The sequence below is a fragment of the Mustelus asterias genome, unplaced genomic scaffold, assembly GCF_964213995.1.
Source record: "Mustelus asterias unplaced genomic scaffold, sMusAst1.hap1.1 HAP1_SCAFFOLD_185, whole genome shotgun sequence".
In the NCBI taxonomy this organism is placed as follows: domain Eukaryota; kingdom Metazoa; phylum Chordata; class Chondrichthyes; order Carcharhiniformes; family Triakidae; genus Mustelus; species Mustelus asterias.
The window spans coordinates 326,381-345,566 of NW_027590183.1; the positions used below are offsets into that span (position 1 = coordinate 326,381).

The following is a 19,186-nucleotide window of genomic DNA, read 5'->3' on the forward strand; positions in this document are numbered from 1 at the left end:
AGAAAAATTCTATGAATTGCAATTTGAATCTCTGCATAGTTGAGGATCAATGACAAAACCCCAATCATGTTCAACCCTGTTACCCCAGCCTTTGACTTTCTGATTCTCAGGTTTTTGACAACCTCTTAAACAAAGGCTGTAATTAATCATTCTGATTCTCAGAAGTGAAATGATTCACCATCTCCATTTCATCCCTTACCTTCCAGGTGACTGGGCAATTCAGATAAACCTTGTGTCATGTTCATGTCATCGAATGCATCAGAACCTGTTTAAATAAATTCATGAAATCAAATCAGTAACACCGGCAGTGTTTAAATGGGAAATTAAAATCGCTGTGTGATTTTACCGTACCGAGCTCCTGTATTTCTTTCAGTATTTTATCCAGTTTTGGGACTCCGTGACGCATTCTCACAAAGGATTCCCACATCACCCTTCGAGCTCGAGATCCTTTTTCCATCACCAGATTGAGGAGAAGTTTGGAACTGTCCGCCCGGTTTCCCTTATCCACGAGCTCAGTGACTTTCTATGAAGAATAGTGATGAAGAATAATGAGACGCAGAGTGAAAGATAAACACTGAGAATGAGAAGGAAAGGATCTGCTCAGTGATGGGATTTCCCAGTTGCTTTCAGCTCAGAAATCCGTCACTGGGCCGGGTCCTGATCCATAATAAACATGGACTGAAAATTCACTTCACATCTCATTCCAGCCATTAACGATAAAGAAATTAGAATAAACTAAAGTAGAATCAAAAATATATTTCCAGGAGAGTGAGGAATCACTGAGAATCTGCAGTATTTTAATATAATTAGTTGTCTGTCCTTCAGAGTCCAACATGACATCTGGTTGGTTATTGATTGACAATATGATCCATTTTATTCTCTCAATTCCTGCTGCGTCACTGTGATTTACTCGGAAATCCTGAGGTGATGAGGCATTTTTTCCCCCAGGAAAAGGTCATACGTCTTTGGAACTCTCTTTCTGAAAAGGCCATGGACCAATTCTAAGATGGAGTTAAAAGGACTCTTGGTAAGCAAGGCGGGGTGATAGTTTATAAGGGATCAGCAAGATGCAGATTTGAGCTCACTATCAAATCGGCCACAATGTTGTTAAACAGTGGAGCGGAACAGCCGACTCCTGCTCTCGGTATGTAAATAAAACAGTGGCGAGTCAGAACTCAGGTGGCAAGGGCAGGATGATTCTGATTGTTACGTTAGTTAAATAGAAGAATGGAAAACCTGAAATGAAAATTGGCTGATGAATTAACATTTGACTAATCCAAACACCGACTGCTGATTTACGTCAGGAGAATGAAGCAATAATAATGCTGAAAAATCTAATCATTTAATCATTTCTACTCATTAACTCAAGTGTCAGAAACAGAATGTTATTTGTCAAATTATTTCTGTCATAAAAGCTCAGTAGGGAGGATTGATGAGTTAGATAGTTGAGAGATAAACACGTTGAAGAAGTGGCTGTGCAGAGTCAGAGCAATGGAGAATTTCAGACTGGAGTTTACAAAGGAAAGTTTCAAATTCATTAACTCATTTAATATAGAATATTGCTGCTGCCTCACAGCGCCAGGGACCCAGGTTCGATTCCCGGGTGGCACGGTAGCACAGTGGTTAGCACTGCTGCTTCACTGCTGCAGGGACCCAGGTTCGATTCCCGGGTGGCACGGTAGCACAGTGGTTAGCACTGCTGCTTCACTGCTGCAGGGACCTGGGTTCGATTCCCGGGTGGCACGGTAGCACAGTGGGTTAGCACTGCTGCTTCACTGCTGCAGGGACCCAGGTTCGATTCCCGGGTGGCACGGTAGCACAGTGGTTAGCACTGCTGCTTCACTGCTGCAGGGACCTGGGTTCGATTCCCGGGTGGCACGGTAGCACAGTGGTTAGCACTGCTGCTTCACTGCTGCAGGGACCTGGGTTCGATTCCCGGGTGGCACGGTGACACAGTGGTTAGCACTGCTGCTTCACTGCTGCAGGGACCCAGGTTCGATTCCCGGGTGGCACGGTAGCACAGTGGTTAGCACTGCTGCTTCACTGCTGCAGGGACCCAGGTTCGATTCCCGGGCGGCACGGTAGCACAGTGGTTAGCACTGCTGCTTCACTGCTGCAGGGACCCAGGTTCGATTCCCGGGTGGCACGGTAGCACAGTGGGTTAGCACTGCTGCTTCACTGCTGCAGGGACCCAGGTTCGATTCCCGGGTGGCACGGTAGCACAGTGGTTAGCACTGCTGCTTCACTGCTGCAGGGACCTGGGTTCGATTCCCGGGTGGCACGGTAGCACAGTGGTTAGCACTGCTGCTTCACTGCTGCAGGGACCTGGGTTCGATTCCCGGGGGCACGGTAGCACAGTGGGTTAGCACTGCTGCTTCACTGCTGCAGGGACCTGGGTTCGATTCCCGGGTGGCACGGTAGCACAGTGGGTTAGCACTGCTGCTTCACTGCTGCAGGGACCCAGGTTCGATTCCCGGGTGGCACGGTAGCACAGTGGGTTAGCACTGCTGCTTCACTGCTGCAGGGACCCAGGTTCGATTCCCGGGTGGCACGGTAGCACAGTGGTTAGCACTGCTGCTTCACTGCTGCAGGGACCCAGGTTCGATTCCCGGGTGGCACGGTAGCACAGTGGTTAGCACTGCTGCTTCACTGCTGCAGGGACCCAGGTTCGATTCCCGGGTGGCACGGTAGCACAGTGGTTAGCACTGCTGCTTCACTGCTGCAGGGACCCAGGTTCGATTCCCGGGTGGCACGGTAGCACAGTGGTTAGCACTGCTGCTTCCCTGCTGCAGGGACCTGGGTTCGATTCCCGGGTGGCACGGTAGCACAGTGGTTAGCACTGCTGCTTCACTGCTGCAGGGACCTGGGTTCGATTCCCGGGTGGTACGGTAGCACAGTGGTTAGCACTGCTGCTTCCCTGCTGCAGGGACCCAGGTTCGATTCCCGGGTGGCACGGTAGCACAGTGGTTAGCGCTGCTGCTTCACTGCTGCAGGGACCCAGGTTCGATTCCCGGAGGGCACGGTAGCACAGTGGGTTAGCACTGCTGCTTCACTGCTGCAGGGACCCAGGTTCGATTCCCGGGTGGCACGGTAGCACAGTGGTTAGCACTGCTGCTTCACTGCTGCAGGGACCTGGGTTCGATTCCCGGGTGGCACGGTAGCACAGTGGTTAGCACTGCTGCTTCACTGCTGCAGGGACCTGGGTTCGATTCCCGGGGGCACGGTAGCACAGTGGGTTAGCACTGCTGCTTCACTGCTGCAGGGACCTGGGTTCGATTCCCGGGTGGCACGGTAGCACAGTGGGTTAGCACTGCTGCTTCACTGCTGCAGGGACCCAGGTTCGATTCCCGGGTGGCACGGTAGCACAGTGGGTTAGCACTGCTGCTTCACTGCTGCAGGGACCCAGGTTCGATTCCCGGGTGGCACGGTAGCACAGTGGTTAGCACTGCTGCTTCACTGCTGCAGGGACCCAGGTTCGATTCCCGGGTGGCACGGTAGCACAGTGGTTAGCACTGCTGCTTCACTGCTGCAGGGACCCAGGTTCGATTCCCGGGTGGCACGGTAGCACAGTGGTTAGCACTGCTGCTTCCCTGCTGCAGGGACCTGGGTTCGATTCCCGGGTGGCACGGTAGCACAGTGGTTAGCACTGCTGCTTCACTGCTGCAGGGACCTGGGTTCGATTCCCGGGTGGCACGGTAGCACAGTGGTTAGCACTGCTGCTTCACTGCTGCAGGGACCTGGGTTCGATTCCCGGGGGCACGGTAGCACAGTGGTTAGCACTGCTGCTTCCCTGCTGCAGGGACCCAGGTTCGATTCCCGGGTGGCACGGTAGCACAGTGGTTAGCGCTGCTGCTTCACTGCTGCAGGGACCCAGGTTCGATTCCCGGAGGGCACGGTAGCACAGTGGTTAGCACTGCTGCTTCACTGCTGCAGGGACCCAGGTTCGATTCCCGGGTGGCACGGGAGCACAGTGGTTAGCACTGCTGCTTCACAGCTCCAGGGACCCAGGTTCGATTCCCGGGTGGCACGGGAGCACAGTGGTTAGCACTGCTGCTTCACTGCTGCAGGGACCCAGGTTCGATTCCCGGGTGGCACGGTAGCACAGTGGTTAGCACTGCTGCTTCACTGCTGCAGGGACCTGGGTTCGATTCCCGGGTGGCACGGTAGCACAGTGGGTTAGCACTGCTGCTTCACTGCTGCAGGGACCCAGGTTCGATTCCCGGGTGGCACGGTAGCACAGTGGTTAGCACTGCTGCTTCACTGCTGCAGGGACCTGGGTTCGATTCCCGGGTGGCACGGTAGCACAGTGGTTAGCACTGCTGCTTCACTGCTGCAGGGACCTGGGTTCGATTCCCGGGGGCACGGTAGCACAGTGGGTTAGCACTGCTGCTTCACTGCTGCAGGGACCTGGGTTCGATTCCCGGGTGGCACGGTAGCACAGTGGGTTAGCACTGCTGCTTCACTGCTGCAGGGACCCAGGTTCGATTCCCGGGTGGCACGGTAGCACAGTGGGTTAGCACTGCTGCTTCACTGCTGCAGGGACCCAGGTTCGATTCCCGGGTGGCACGGTAGCACAGTGGTTAGCACTGCTGCTTCACTGCTGCAGGGACCCAGGTTCGATTCCCGGGTGGCACGGTAGCACAGTGGTTAGCACTGCTGCTTCACTGCTGCAGGGACCCAGGTTCGATTCCCGGGTGGCACGGTAGCACAGTGGTTAGCACTGCTGCTTCACTGCTGCAGGGACCCAGGTTCGATTCCCGGGTGGCACGGTAGCACAGTGGTTAGCACTGCTGCTTCCCTGCTGCAGGGACCTGGGTTCGATTCCCGGGTGGCACGGTAGCACAGTGGTTAGCACTGCTGCTTCACTGCTGCAGGGACCTGGGTTCGATTCCCGGGTGGCACGGTAGCACAGTGGTTAGCACTGCTGCTTCACTGCTGCAGGGACCTGGGTTCGATTCCCGGGGGCACGGTAGCACAGTGGTTAGCACTGCTGCTTCCCTGCTGCAGGGACCCAGGTTCGATTCCCGGGTGGCACGGTAGCACAGTGGTTAGCGCTGCTGCTTCACTGCTGCAGGGACCCAGGTTCGATTCCCGGAGGGCACGGTAGCACAGTGGTTAGCACTGCTGCTTCACTGCTGCAGGGACCCAGGTTCGATTCCCGGGTGGCACGGGAGCACAGTGGTTAGCACTGCTGCTTCACAGCTCCAGGGACCCAGGTTCGATTCCCGGGTGGCACGGGAGCACAGTGGTTAGCACTGCTGCTTCACTGCTGCAGGGACCCAGGTTCGATTCCCGGGTGGCACGGTAGCACAGTGGTTAGCACTGCTGCTTCACTGCTGCAGGGACCTGGGTTCGATTCCCGGGTGGCACGGTAGCACAGTGGTTAGCACTGCTGCTTCACTGCTGCAGGGACCTGGGTTCGATTCCCGGGTGGCACGGTAGCACAGTGGGTTAGCACTGCTGCTTCACTGCTGCAGGGACCCAGGTTCGATTCCCGGGTGGCACGGTAGCACAGTGGTTAGCACTGCTGCTTCACTGCTGCAGGGACCTGGGTTCGATTCCCGGGTGGCACGGTAGCACAGTGGTTAGCACTGCTGCTTCACTGCTGCAGGGACCTGGGTTCGATTCCCGGGTGGCACGGTAGCACAGTGGTTAGCACTGCTGCTTCACTGCTGCAGGGACCTGGGTTCGATTCCCGGGTGGCACGGTAGCACAGTGGTTAGCACTGCTGCTTCACTGCTGCAGGGACCCAGGTTCGATTCCCGGGTGGCACGGTAGCACAGTGGTTGGCACTGCTGCTTCACTGCTGCAGGGACCTGGGTTCGATTCCCGGGTGGCACGGTAGCACAGTGGTTAGCACTGCTGCTTCACTGCTGCAGGGACCCAGGTTCGATTACCGGGTGGCACGGTAGCACAGTGGGTTGGCACTGCTGCTTCACTGCTGCAGGGACCCAGGTTCGATTCCCGGGTGGCACGGTAGCACAGTGGTTAGCACTGCTGCTTCACTGCTGCAGGGACCTGGGTTCGATTCCCGGGTGGCACGGTAGCACAGTGGTTAGCACTGCTGCTTCCCTGCTGCAGGGACCTGGGTTCGATTCCCGGGTGGCACGGTAGCACAGTGGTTAGCACTGCTGCTTCCCTGCTGCAGGGACCTGGGTTCGATTCCCGGGTGGCACGGTAGCACAGTGGTTAGCACTGCTGCTTCCCTGCTGCAGGGACCTGGGTTCGATTCCCGGGTGGCACGGTAGCACAGTGGTTAGCACTGCTGCTTCCCTGCTGCAGGGACCTGGGTTCGATTCCCGGGTGGCACGGTAGCACAGTGGTTAGCACTGCTGCTTCCCTGCTGCAGGGACCTGGGTTCGATTCCCGGGTGGCACGGTAGCACAGTGGTTAGCACTGCTGCTTCACTGCTGCAGGGACCCAGGTTCGATTCCCGGGTGGCACGGTAGCACAGTGGTTAGCGCTGCTGCTTCACTGCTGCAGGGACCTGGGTTCGATTCCCGGGTGGCACGGTAGCACAGTGGTTAGCACTGCTGCTTCACTGCTGCAGGGACCCAGGTTCGATTCCCGGGTGGCACGGTAGCACAGTGGTTAGCACTGCTGCTTCACTGCTGCAGGGACCCAGGTTCGATTCCCGGGTGGCACGGTAGCACAGTGGGTTAGCACTGCTGCTTCACTGCTGCAGGGACCCAGGTTCGATTCCCGGGTGGCACGGTAGCACAGTGGGTTAGCACTGCTGCTTCACTGCTGCAGGGACCCAGGTTCGATTCCCGGGTGGCACGGTAGCACAGTGGGTTAGCACTGCTGCTTCACTGCTGCAGGGACCTGGGTTCGATTCCCGGGTGGCACGGTAGCACAGTGGTTAGCACTGCTGCTTCACTGCTGCAGGGACCTGGGTTCGATTCCCGGGTGGCACGGTAGCACAGTGGTTAGCACTGCTGCTTCACTGCTGCAGGGACCCAGGTTCGATTCCCGGGTGGCACGGTAGCACAGTGGTTAGCACTGCTGCTTCACTGCTGCAGGGACCTGGGTTCGATTCCCGGGTGGCACGGTAGCACAGTGGGTTAGCACTGCTGCTTCACTGCTGCAGGGACCCAGGTTCGATTCCCGGGTGGCACGGTAGCACAGTGGGTTAGCACTGCTGCTTCACTGCTGCAGGGACCTGGGTTCGATTCCCGGGTTGGGTCACTGTCTGTGTGGAGTTTGCACATTCTCCTCGTGTCTGCATGGGTTTCCTCCGGGTGCTCTGGTTTCCTCCCACAGTCCAAATATGTGCGAGTTAGGTTGATTGGCCATGCTAAACATTGCCCTTAGTGTCCTGAGGTGCGTAGGTTAGAGGGATTAGCGGGATAATATGTCGGGATATGGGGGTGGGATTGTGGTCGGTGCAGACTCGATGGGCCAGATGGCCTCTTTCTGCACTGTAGCGTCTCTATGATTCTATGATTACGGCCTGGGTCACTGTCTGGATGCAGTTTTCACTTCCTCCTTAGATCTGCGTGGGTTTCCATCGGGTGTTCCGGTTTCCTCCCACAGTCCAAAGATGTGCGGGTTAGGTTGATTGGCCATGTTAAAATTGACCCTAGTGTCAGGGGGATTAGCAAAGTAAACGTATAGGGTTACGGGAATAGTGCCTGGGTGGCATTGTGGTCGGTACAGACTCGATAGGCCGAATAGCCTCCTCCTGTATTGTAGGGATTCTGTAACTCATTCTATGAATCTAGACCGTTTGGAGACTTGGGTGGAGAAATGGCAGATGGAGTTTATTCCGGACAAATGTGAGGTAATTCATTTTGGAAGATCCAGCAGGTAGGAATTATATAGCAAATGGTAGAATCCTTAGGAGTATTGAGAGGGAGAGAGATCTGGGCGTTCATGTCCACCAATCACTGAAAGTGGCAACATAGTCAAGGCGGCAAACGGCATGCTTGTCTTCATCAGTCAGAGCATTGAGTTTAGAAATTGACAGGTCATGCTGCAGCTGTACAGAACCTCAGTTAGGCCTCATTTAGAATATTGTGTACAATTCTGATCACCACACTACCAGAAGGATGTGGATGTTTTGGAGAGGGTAGAGAAGAGGTTTACCAGGATGTTGCCTGGTCTGGAGGGTATTAGCTCTGAACCCGGTTTGCTCTCATTGGAACGACAGAGGTTGAGAAGCGACCTGATCGAAGTTTACAAGATTATGAGTGGCATGGACAGAGTGCATAGTCAGATGCTCTTTCCTCAGGTCGAAAAGTCAAGTACTAGGGGACATAGTTTTAAGGTGTGTGGGGAAATGTTCAGAGGAGATGTGTGAGGGAAGTTTTTTTTTTAAACGCAGAGGGTGGTGAATGTCTGGTATGTGCTGCCCAGGGGGTGGGGCGGTGATGGAAGCAGGTACGAAAGCGGCATTTAAAGGGCATCTGGATGAAAACATGAACAGGATGGGAATGGAAGGATACGGACTCTGTAAGTGCATATGGTTTTAGTTTAGGCAGGCATCATGGTCTGCGCAGGCTTGGAGGGCCGAAGGGTCTATTCCTGTGCTGTACTGTTTTTTGTTCTATCCTGGGTCCCTCCCTCTTACCCCATGCTCTTGTCCAGTGAAAATCCTCTCGTACGTTAACGTTAAGCTGACTCCATCCACTCCTCCTTCCATCGCCTGTTCTAGTCTGTCCCGGTAGAATTTTGTCAATTTGAACAGTTGATAATCATCACACTTTGTCAGGAACTGAGGAATTGTGGAGTTTGGATCTGTAAACACAAATGGAGAAAAATAAACACATTTCTGTCAATGAATTCCTATTCATGTTGTTACACTTCCCTTTACAGAGAGCAACTAAAGCCTCCTGTGAGCCACATTATCAAACATCTTCTGGGAACACAGAAACATTCAGTGAAAGCATATTTGACCTGACAACAATCATCTTTGCCCCAAATCCATACCCACCCTTGGTTAACAAGAGTCCATCAATTTCAAATATAAAATCAACATTTTTTAAATTGCTCACTGGGTGTGAGGGTTCCAGGCAAGGCTCGAAATTGTTGTGTATCCTTAATTGTTTTTGGAAAGCTGGTGAGACACCGTCTTGAACTGCTGCAATTTACATGCTGTCTATATACACAGTACTGCTGGGAAGGGAATATCAAGACTTCTATACAGGAAAAGTGAAGCAGCAGCAATATTGTTCCAAGTAAGAATGGTGTGTGGATTAAAGGGCAACTTCCAGATGATGGTATCCCCATGTATCTGCTGCCCTTGTTCTTCTAGGGTGGCAGAGGTCTCGGGCTTGGAAAGTGTTGTTGAAGGAGCCTTGGTGAGGGGATGAAATGCACCCTGTAAATGATGCATATTGCTATCACTTGCATCGGTGGCAAAGAGAATGAGGTGATGGATGGGTGGTGTCAATCAATTGAGTCACTTTATCCTGGTGATGTTGAGCTTCGAGTGTTCATGGAGCCACAGTAAACAAATTGCAAATTTTCCAGTTGTGCCTTGTACATTGTAGACTTTGGTGAGACAGGAGATGACTTACTCTCCAAAGAATGCTCCACATCTGACTGCTCCTATATTTACATGGCTAATCCAGTTCAGTTTCAAGTCAAAGTCACGGTGACCAACCCTGAGGTAAGGAAATACCTCTGGCATTGGAATGGGCAGGGGAGCGGCTACCAAACCTGTAATTGCTGGGGCAGGTTGCTTCTTGATGGGTCAGAGCCAGAAAGGCTGTGCCTGTGCGAATACACACAGCGCATGTGCAGAATTGGAAACACAAAATTACAGGACAAAGAGCATCCTGGCAGGAGACAACCCAGAGATACAGGGCTCAAAAATAGGACAGTGCAGAAAATCTGGATGTTTGATTACCCTGGTCAAAAACAATCTCCAGATCTTGATGAGTATACGGCTTGTAGGAAGGGACTAAAGAAGGAAATTAGGAGAGCCAGAAGGGGTCACGAGAAGGCCTTGGCAGGTAGGATTAAGGAAAACCCTAAGGCGTTCTATAAATATGTGAAGAGTAAAAGGATGAGACGTGAAGGAATAGGGCCGATAAAAGGTGAAGGCGGGAAAGTCTGTACGGAACCAGTAGAAATGGCAGAGGTGCTGAATGAGTATTTTGCCTCGGTTTTCACAGAGGAGAAGGACCTGGGTGGATGTACTGCGGGCGTGCGGTGGACTGAAATGATTGAGTATGTGGACTTTAACAAAGAGGTTGTGCTGGAATCTTTGAATGGCATCAAGATAGATAAGTCGCCGGGTCCGGATGGGATGTACCCCAGGTTACTGTGGGAGGCGAGGGAAGAGATTGCAGAGCCTCTGGCAATGATCTTTGCATTGTCGATGGAGACGGGAGAGGTGCCAGAGGATTTGAGTATTGCGGATGTGGTTCCTATTTTCAAGAAGGGGACGAGGGATAGCCCAGGAAATTACCGACCGGTGAGTCTAACCTCAGTGGTTGGTAAGCTGATGGAGAAGATCCTGAGGGACAAGACTTATGAGCATTTAGAGAGGTTTAGTATGCTCAAGAATACTCAGCATGGCTTTGTCAAAGGCAGATCATTCCTTCCGAGCCTGGTGGAGTTCTTCAAAAATGTGACTAAACACATTGACGAAGGGAAAGTGGTAGATGTGGTTTATATGGATTTTAGCAAGGCGTTCGATAAGGTCCCCCATGCAAGCCTTCTAGAAAAAGTGAGAGGGTACGGGATCCAAGGGGCTGCTGCCCTGTGGATCCAAAACTGGCTTGCCCAAAGGAAGAAGTCTCACAACACCAGGTTAAAGTCCAACAGGTATGTTTGGTAGCAAATACCATAAGCTTTCGGAGCGCTGCTCCTTTGTCAGACGGAGTGGAAATGTGCTCTGAAACAGTGCACAGAGTGCACTCACACCCCCTACACACCCCCTCAGTCTCTCACTCCCCCACACCCCTCCACTCAGTGCCTCACTCCCACCTTCCCCACCCCACCAATCAATGCCTCACTCCCACTCACTGGTCAGTCTATTCGCAGCGAATGTTGGGGAGATCCAGTCCCACTGCAGTTTGCCCCACCCAGAGATGCCTTTGCTTCTTTCTCACACAAGCCTTCAGCACGCTGTTCACTGTGCCACCAATCGTGGTTTGTTTCTCCCAATCACAGTCAATAGTGGACAAATCAGCAGCAATGGGAGAGAGAAATTACCTCTGATTGGAGAATCAGCTCCAAGCAGAATCCTGAATTGAAACTCAGCTGCTTAACAACAATTTGGAAACTTTCTCTGGGACCACGTAGAGGAGCTTTGTGAGTCACACGCAGCCCCCTCGGGCCGAACCTTGGATAAACCTGCTCTAGATGGCCACTCTCTCCCACTTTCCACTCAGTCCCTGTTTGAGCTGCAGACAGGATAGAAATTATATTTGTATTTTTGTGATCCTACCTGTGTCCATTCTCATTTTTGATGAAGCTGTTGGATATTCTCCCCTGTTTGAACCTTCAGCCATGATATTGACAGGCCTTGCCTGATTCTGAGACTCTGTAATGAGGATAACATCAATGTCAGGATCAGGTGTAAATATTAAAATCAGAAGCAGGGCGTTGAGATCTTTACTAATACGCAAGATATATTTCAGAATATTACAGTCTCATATATGTTACCGTGATATTAGTAACAGTTGTTTCACAAAGTACCAGTTGCCATCATCACGTCCGTTGAAAAATCCTTTTCCCTTTCAATCCTCTGCCCCGTTTCCACTTTTCTCTCCAAAGTTATTGAAAATGTTGTTACCTCCCAAATCCATGACATTTTTGCAGGGGCACCTTGCAGCCAAGTTTGCACCCTGCCGCTGCTGTTGAAATCACAAATACTATCCTATCCGACTCTGACAAAAGTCAATGCAGTATCTTCATTCACCCGACTGCAGCCTTTAGCATCCTTGACCATGTTATCTTTCTCCAACTCCTGCCTCTTGTCGTGCAGCTGAGTGGAAATGCATCAAAGGCCCCTGGTTCAATTCTTATGTTACTTTCCATCCAGAGAATCAGTGACATTGCTTTCTCTTGCCACTCCCACATCATTATCTCTATCATTGGCCCTCTTCTATTCCTCATCAACATGCTGCCCCTCGGTAACCTGGCAGCAGGTTCAACATGCAAACTGCTGATATCCAGCTCTACATTCTCACTGCTCTGAAACTCTGCTTCCTGAATCCTGACTAACTCACACCACGTCCCAGTTCATTCACCTGTGTTCACCAACTCTCACTGTCTCACAGCCTGACAACAGCTCAATTTTAAAATGCTCAAACTAGCTTTTCAATCTCTCCATGGCCCCTCTCTTCCTATTCATGCAGCCTACAGCAGCCCCAGAAGCCAGCAACATCTCTACCGTGCCCAATCTGACAAGTTGTGTATCTTGAGGATAATTTGTCCACAATCCAGGCCAAGTCCTGAACTCCAGAATTCCCTCCCGAAGCCTCTCGGCTGCTTTACTTTTCCCCCTTCTCAGATTCACCTTAAAATGATTAACAATCTGACAAAAATTAGTCACCTGCCCAGCGACCCCTTCGAATGTTTTATGTATTTGTTTTCCCACTGAATTTTTCTCTTGTTGAGTGTTTTGGGATGTTTTGCCACGTTAAAGGTGCTCCATATTCTCCACTCGTGTGGGTGTGTCAGTGTCTGTGTCCCTATACCTGTATCCCTAATCAAAGTAAGAAGTTTAACAACACCAGGTTAAAGTCCAACACCAGGTTAAAGCTTGTGTGGCTTTTGCTACCAAGTAAACCTGTTGGACTTTAACCTGGTGTTGTTAAACTTCTTACTGTGTTTACCCCAGTCCAACGCCGGCATCTCCACATCATCCCTAATCAAACTCAGCTGATGTCCCCTCCTTTCTCCAATATGGAAATGGAAAAGTGATTCAGACATTTAATTTCTTCAAATTAGAATTGGAAGTTAATCAACAGCAATAATTTACAACCAAGGTTTAAAACCAGCAATGTAAAATGTAGTTACCCGTTTCACTCTTAATCTCATGCAACAACTCAGATTTCCAGTGTGTCTGACTTTGTGAAAACAATATCCCAAAGCACAAATTCATTCCCCCTTATGGGTCTCTTCAATTTAACACTAAATTTACAATATCCTTCTAGCGAGGCTCTGTAATACACATCTGGTCATCTGAACAGATCCGGATTTATTCCTCATCCACCCCAATGACCCGGCCTCGCCCACACCGAGCCAGCATCAGTTATTGGGTGAAGCCACACTGACTTTCAAGAGGACCCCAGAAATTTATCAGTGCCTCGAAATGGCTGCAATGCAAAAGATATCCAGAAGACCAATGGTGGTGCGCCACAACTCTCTCTCCTTTCTGATTAACATATCTCATCGCCTCTGTCTATCTCCAGAATCTGCCTCACACGGACTGATCCCCTCGCCTGGCCCCCCACCCAGCTGCTTTCTCTCCACCGGTTGGTGTCCACACCTCTGTCTCTGGTACTGAGATCAGTCAGATCGTTACCCTGGCAACACAGGAAATCGCTCAGCAAAAATAACTGAAAACGGAAATAACAAAACCACCATCACACACCCTGTTGGAGAGCAATCAAAGTAAAGGAGACAAAATGGTTACCCGGCACACAAAATGGACTCTGGAAAAAGACATTAAGAGGCACTGACTTTGGGCACAGACATTACATAAAGAGTTAAAACCTTTAGTGTTTAAATTACTGCAGGAAACAGGTCAGACCTTGAGGCACCTTAAACTCGAGATAAAAGCAGACCCAGAACAATGAGTTTGATGACGAGATCAGCCACTGATGAGGGACATAAATGTATAAATGTATATAACAAGATCAGCCATTGATAGAAGACATAACTGCATATAGAACATAGAAAGCCACAGCACAAACAGGCCCTTCGGCCCACAAGTTGCGCCGATCATATCCCTACCTCTAGGCCTATCTATAGCCCTCAATCCCATTAAATCCCATGTACTCATCCAGAAGTCTCTTAAAAGACCCCAACGAGTTTGCCTCCACCACCACCGACGTCAGCCGATTCCACTCACCCACCACCCTCTGAGTGAAAAACTTACCCCTGACATCTCCTCTGTACCTACCCCCCAGCACCTTAAACCTGTGTCCTCTCGTAGCAACCATCTCAGCCCTTGGAAATAGCCTCTGAGAGTCTACCCTATCCAGACCTCTCAACATCTTGTAAACCTCTATCAGGTCACCTCTCATCCTTCGTCTCTCCAGGGAGAAGAGACCAAGCTCCCTCAACCTATCCTCATAAGGCATGCCCCCCAATCCAGGCAACATCCTTGTAAATCTCCTCTGCACCCTTTCAATGGATTCAACATCTTTCCTGTAATGAGGTGACCAGAACTGCGCGCAGTACTCCAAGTGGGGTCTAACCAGGGTCCTATAAAGCTGCAGCATTATCTCCCGACTCCTAAACTCAATCCCTCGATTAATGAAGGCTAGTACGCCTTCATTAATCGGTTATACATAGAGTAGATATATGTATCTACTCTATGTATAACCATGTGTTAACTGTCGATGTCCGTACCCGTCTACTCAACTTGTAACGATGTGCTAACGGCTAATGTCCACACTGTCTATTATCTAACAATGTATAAAAGATGCTCAACTACCATTGTGTAGTTGAGAAGGTGAGTGCCTGTACTGTGGAGTGCCAGCGCTTCTCCCAAAGCTTTGTCTGAATAAAACTGTTTGTTGAACCTCCAAGTCTGACTCCAAAGTGGCGAATTTCCCATCACACACCCTCAGTTCAGTTCAGAGGAAGATTAACCCAGAACAGTCAACCAGTTCTGTTTAACAATGAAACTGCAATTCCAATATTGCGTGTTTTACGGACCAAAACGTGATGCTGTCGGGGGCTTGTGAAATTCAGGCGCGGTGTTTCACGAGACACAAACTGCTCCAACTTCATGGTACATCACACAGCCTTACACTGGATAATTGTGCTTGGTGCTCACACACTCCACATCTCACTCAGCATTTCCAACCTCACCTTATCATCTTTTTGTACTTGCTACAGGACCAGAGTAAATGGAACTTCCTCTTACCTTCCTCTCCAGAAAATATATGGAAGCTGTTTGAATGTGAAGGGTTCTCTCTGGCTGGCGCTCTCACAATACTGTGCTGGTTCACCTCTTATAGTTCTTCAGGACACAATCCCTGCTGAATTGCAACTGTGGATTTTCACAATTAATCCAGCACTCCCCCGGAGATCTGAATATGCCAAAAGAGAAAGAGAGTCAAATAGAGCCAGTGTGAATCAAAATGACAATTTAGCCACATACCCGACATCAAAAGATGCTGAAGGGGAAGCAGGAGTGTTGGAAATGTTTCAATTACAATATTATCATTCGATATATTAACCAAGTTCACAAACTATCTGATCTCACTGACTCCATCCTCCCCGGGTTACACACTGTCTGATCTCACTGACTGCATCCTCCCCGGGTTACACACTGTCTGATCTCACTGACTCCATCCTCCCCGGGTTACACACTGTCTGATCTCACTGACTCCATCCTCCCCGGGTTACACACTGTCTGATCTCACTGACTCCATCCTCCCCGGGTTACACACTGTCTGATCTCACTGACTCCATCCTCCCCGGGTTACACACTGTCTGATCTCACTGACTGCATCCTCCCCGGGTTACACACTGTCTGATCTCACTGACTCCATCCTCCCCGGGTTACACACTGTCTGATCTCACTGACTCCATCCTCCCCGGGTTACACACAGCCTGACCTCACTGACTCCATCCTCCCCGGGTTACACACTGTCTGATCTCACTGACTCCATCCTCCCCGGGTTACACACTGTCTGATCTCACTGACTCCATCCTCCCCGGGTTACACACTGTCTGATCTCACTGACACTGGCTATCTAGATAAGTCTTAAACGTTCCCAGTGTGTCCGCCTCCACCACCTTGCCTGGCAGCGCATTCCAGGCCCCCACCACCCTCTGTGTAAAATACGTCCTTCTGATATCCGTGTTAAATCCACCCCGCCCCATCCCCCCCCCTCACCTTGAACCTATGACCCCTCGTGAACGTCACCACCGACCTGGGAAAAAGCTTCCCACCGTTCACCCTATCTGTGCCTTTCATCATTTTATACACCTCTATTAGGTCTCCCCTCATCGTCTGTCTTTCCAGTGAGAACAACCCCAGTTTACCCAATCTCTCCTCATAACTAAGCTGCTCCATACCAGGCAACATCCTGGTAAACCTCCTCTGCACTCTCTCTAAAGCCTCCACATCCTTCTGGTAGTGTGGGGACCAGAACTGGACGCAGTATTCCAAATGCGGCCGAACCAACGTTCTATACATCTGCAACATCAGACCCCAACTTTTATACTCTATGCCCCGTCCTATAAAGGCAAGCATGCCATATGCCTTCTTCACCACCTTCCCCACCTGTGACGTCACCTTCAAGGATCTGTGGACTTGCACACCCAGGTCCCTCTGCGTATCTACACCCTTTATGGTTCTGCCATTTATCCTATAGCTTCCCCCTACATTATTTCTACCAAAATGCATCACTTCGCATTTATCTGGATTGAACTCCATCTGCCATTTCTTTGTCCATATTGCCAGCCTATCTATATCCTTCTGTAGCCTCTGACAATGTTCCTCACTATCTGCAAGTCCAGCCAATTTCGTGTCGTCCGCAAACTTACTGATCACCCCAGTTACACCTTCTTCCAGATCGTTTATATAAATCACAAACTGCAGAGGTCCTAATACAGAGCCCTGCGGAACACCACTAGTCACAGGCCTCCAGCCGGAAAAAGACCCTTCCACTACCACCCTCTGTCTTCTTTGACCAAGCCAGTTCTCCACCCATCTAGCCAGTGGTCAGGTGGTGAGCCATGGGGTGGTCAGTGGGGGAAGATAGTGGAAGCCAGGATTTCAGAGATCACTGGTGGATGTTGTACAGTGAAAGTCAGTAAGGGATGTTGCTGGAGGGAATTGTCAGAAGATAGGTGGGTAGATCAGGGTAGAGCCATAGAAAAGATGCAACCCATATTGACCATGCAAGTCTGAGGACACGCAGGCATCCTTTCCAATCCTGCAATTAAGACGCAGATCCGCATAGCCAACTCGGATAGCGAATTCCAGACATCCACGACCCTGAATCAAACAGATTATCCACATGTCCCCTCTAAACACTCTGACACTTACCATGAATCTATGTCCCATGGTTCCAGGATTCTCCACAAGGAGAATCAATTTTATCCTCCATAATCGTAGAATCCTACAGTGCAGAAAGAGGCCATTCGGCCCATCGAGTGTGCACCAACCACAATGCCACCCAGGCCCTATCCCCATATATTTACCCACTAATCCCTCTAACCTATGCACCCCGGGACACTAAGGGGCAATTTAGAATGGCCAATCAACCTAGCCCGCACATCCTTGGACTGTGGGAGGAAACCGGAGCACCCGGACGAAACCCACGCAGACACGGGGAGAATGTGCAGACTCCACACAAGCAGTGACCCGAGCCGGGATTCGAACCCAGGTCCCTAGAGCTGTGAAGCAGCAGTGCTAACCACTGTGCTACCGTGCCGCCCTATCTCTATATAATCTATCTCTTCCCCTCATCATTTTGTACACCTTTGTTCCAAGGAAAGTAACCACAATCGGTTTAATCTCTCCTCATAGCAACAGTTTTCTCGCCCTGGCAACATTCTTGTGAACCTCCTCGACATTCATTCCAGAGCAATTACGTTCTTATTGTAATATGGTGACAAGAACTGCACGCTATATTTCAGTTGTGGCCTCAGCAGTATTTTGTCCAATTCCAACATTACATCTTGACTTTTACATTCTATACCTCTGACAATAAAGGAGAACATTCCCTATGCCTTCTTTACAACCTTGTCGACTTGAACTGCTGCATTTAGGCTCAGCGTACTTGTACACATATTCCCATATATTGGGTAATCTCCAAAACTGCTTTGCCTCCCTAATTGCATGACTTCACACTTCTCCGTGTTAAAATCCATCTGCCACTTTACCGCCTACTCCACCAACCCATCTATATAATTTCGAAATTATAGCTACCCTCTACACTATTCACTGCTCGGCCAATCTTTTTGCCATCTGCAAATTTCCAAATCGTGCCGCCACTTTCATGTCCACATCATCAACATGTAACACAAACAGTAAGGGGTCGCAAAAGCGAGCATTGTTGAACTTTTTATCCAGTTTGGCACATTACGCTGTACACCATGTGTTTTAACACTTTTCACCGACCTGCCATATGGGACCTTGTCAAGCGCCTGGCTAAGTCCCGTGTACACAACAAACAGAGCACTACCTTCATCAGCCCTTCTTGTCATGTCCTCAAAGAATTCAATGAAATCCGTGAGGCAAGATCTTCCTTTGACAACTGCACGTTGACCATCCCTGACAAGTCCGTGCCTTTCTACATGACAATTAATCCGCTCACTCAGGATTATTTCCAATAATTTGCCCATCACCAATTTAAGGCTAACTGGCCTATAATTGTTTGGCATTTCCCTCGACACCTTTTTTAAACAATTGAACTAAGTTCAATTGTTTAACAAAGGAATGGGGCGGCACGGTAGCACGGTGGTTAGCACTGCTGCTTCACAGCCCCAGCGACCTGGGTTCGATTCCGGGCTTGGGTCACTGTCTGTGTGGAGTTTGCACATTCTCCTCGTGTCTGCGTGTGTTTCCTCTGGGTGCTCCCGTTTCCTTCCCACAGTCCAAAGGTATGCAGGGTTAGGTTGATTGGCCAGCTAAAATTGCCCCTTAGTGTCCTGAGGGTTAGAGGGATTAGTGCGAAAAATATGTAGGGATATGGGGGTAGGGCCTGGGTGGGATTGTGGACGGTGCAGACTCGATGGGCCAAATGGCCTCTTTCTGCACTGTAGGGTTTCTATGATTCTAAGTTTGCGCTCCTGCAGCCCTCAGTTAGCTCCTCTATCTCTAGTGATGATTGGAAAATCATTATCAGAATAGTCAGTGAGATGTTGGCCCGGCTGAGGAAGATGGGCTGGAATTCTGTGGTATGTTGGGTGGTTGTAGGTGGGTGCACTGAGCTGCAAGCGAGGAGGCGTTGTATTCATCAGCTGGTGGAGGGAGGGGGCAGTTATGTTGCCCTATTCTGGATGGAGGAGCTAATCTTGTGGCTGAGGGAAATCG

The 19,186-nt window shown here is 50.5% G+C and overlaps 1 protein-coding gene across 1 annotated transcript in view; it reads right to left on the reverse strand.

Annotated features, from left to right (window-relative positions):
- Positions 1-15,213, reverse strand: part of LOC144485340 (NACHT, LRR and PYD domains-containing protein 3-like) — a 62,543-nt gene extending 47,330 nt beyond the window's left edge. The window contains exons 1-5 of the mRNA XM_078203538.1: positions 15,059-15,213; positions 11,402-11,497; positions 8,573-8,739; positions 352-523; positions 200-265 (exon numbers count right to left, since the gene is read on the reverse strand). Of these exons, the coding sequence (XP_078059664.1) occupies positions 200-265; positions 352-523; positions 8,573-8,739; positions 11,402-11,465 (469 nt within the window). The 5' untranslated portion in view covers positions 11,466-11,497; positions 15,059-15,213. The remainder of the gene's footprint in view (positions 1-199; positions 266-351; positions 524-8,572; positions 8,740-11,401; positions 11,498-15,058) is intronic.
- Between the last annotated feature and the right edge of the window lie 3,973 nt (positions 15,214-19,186).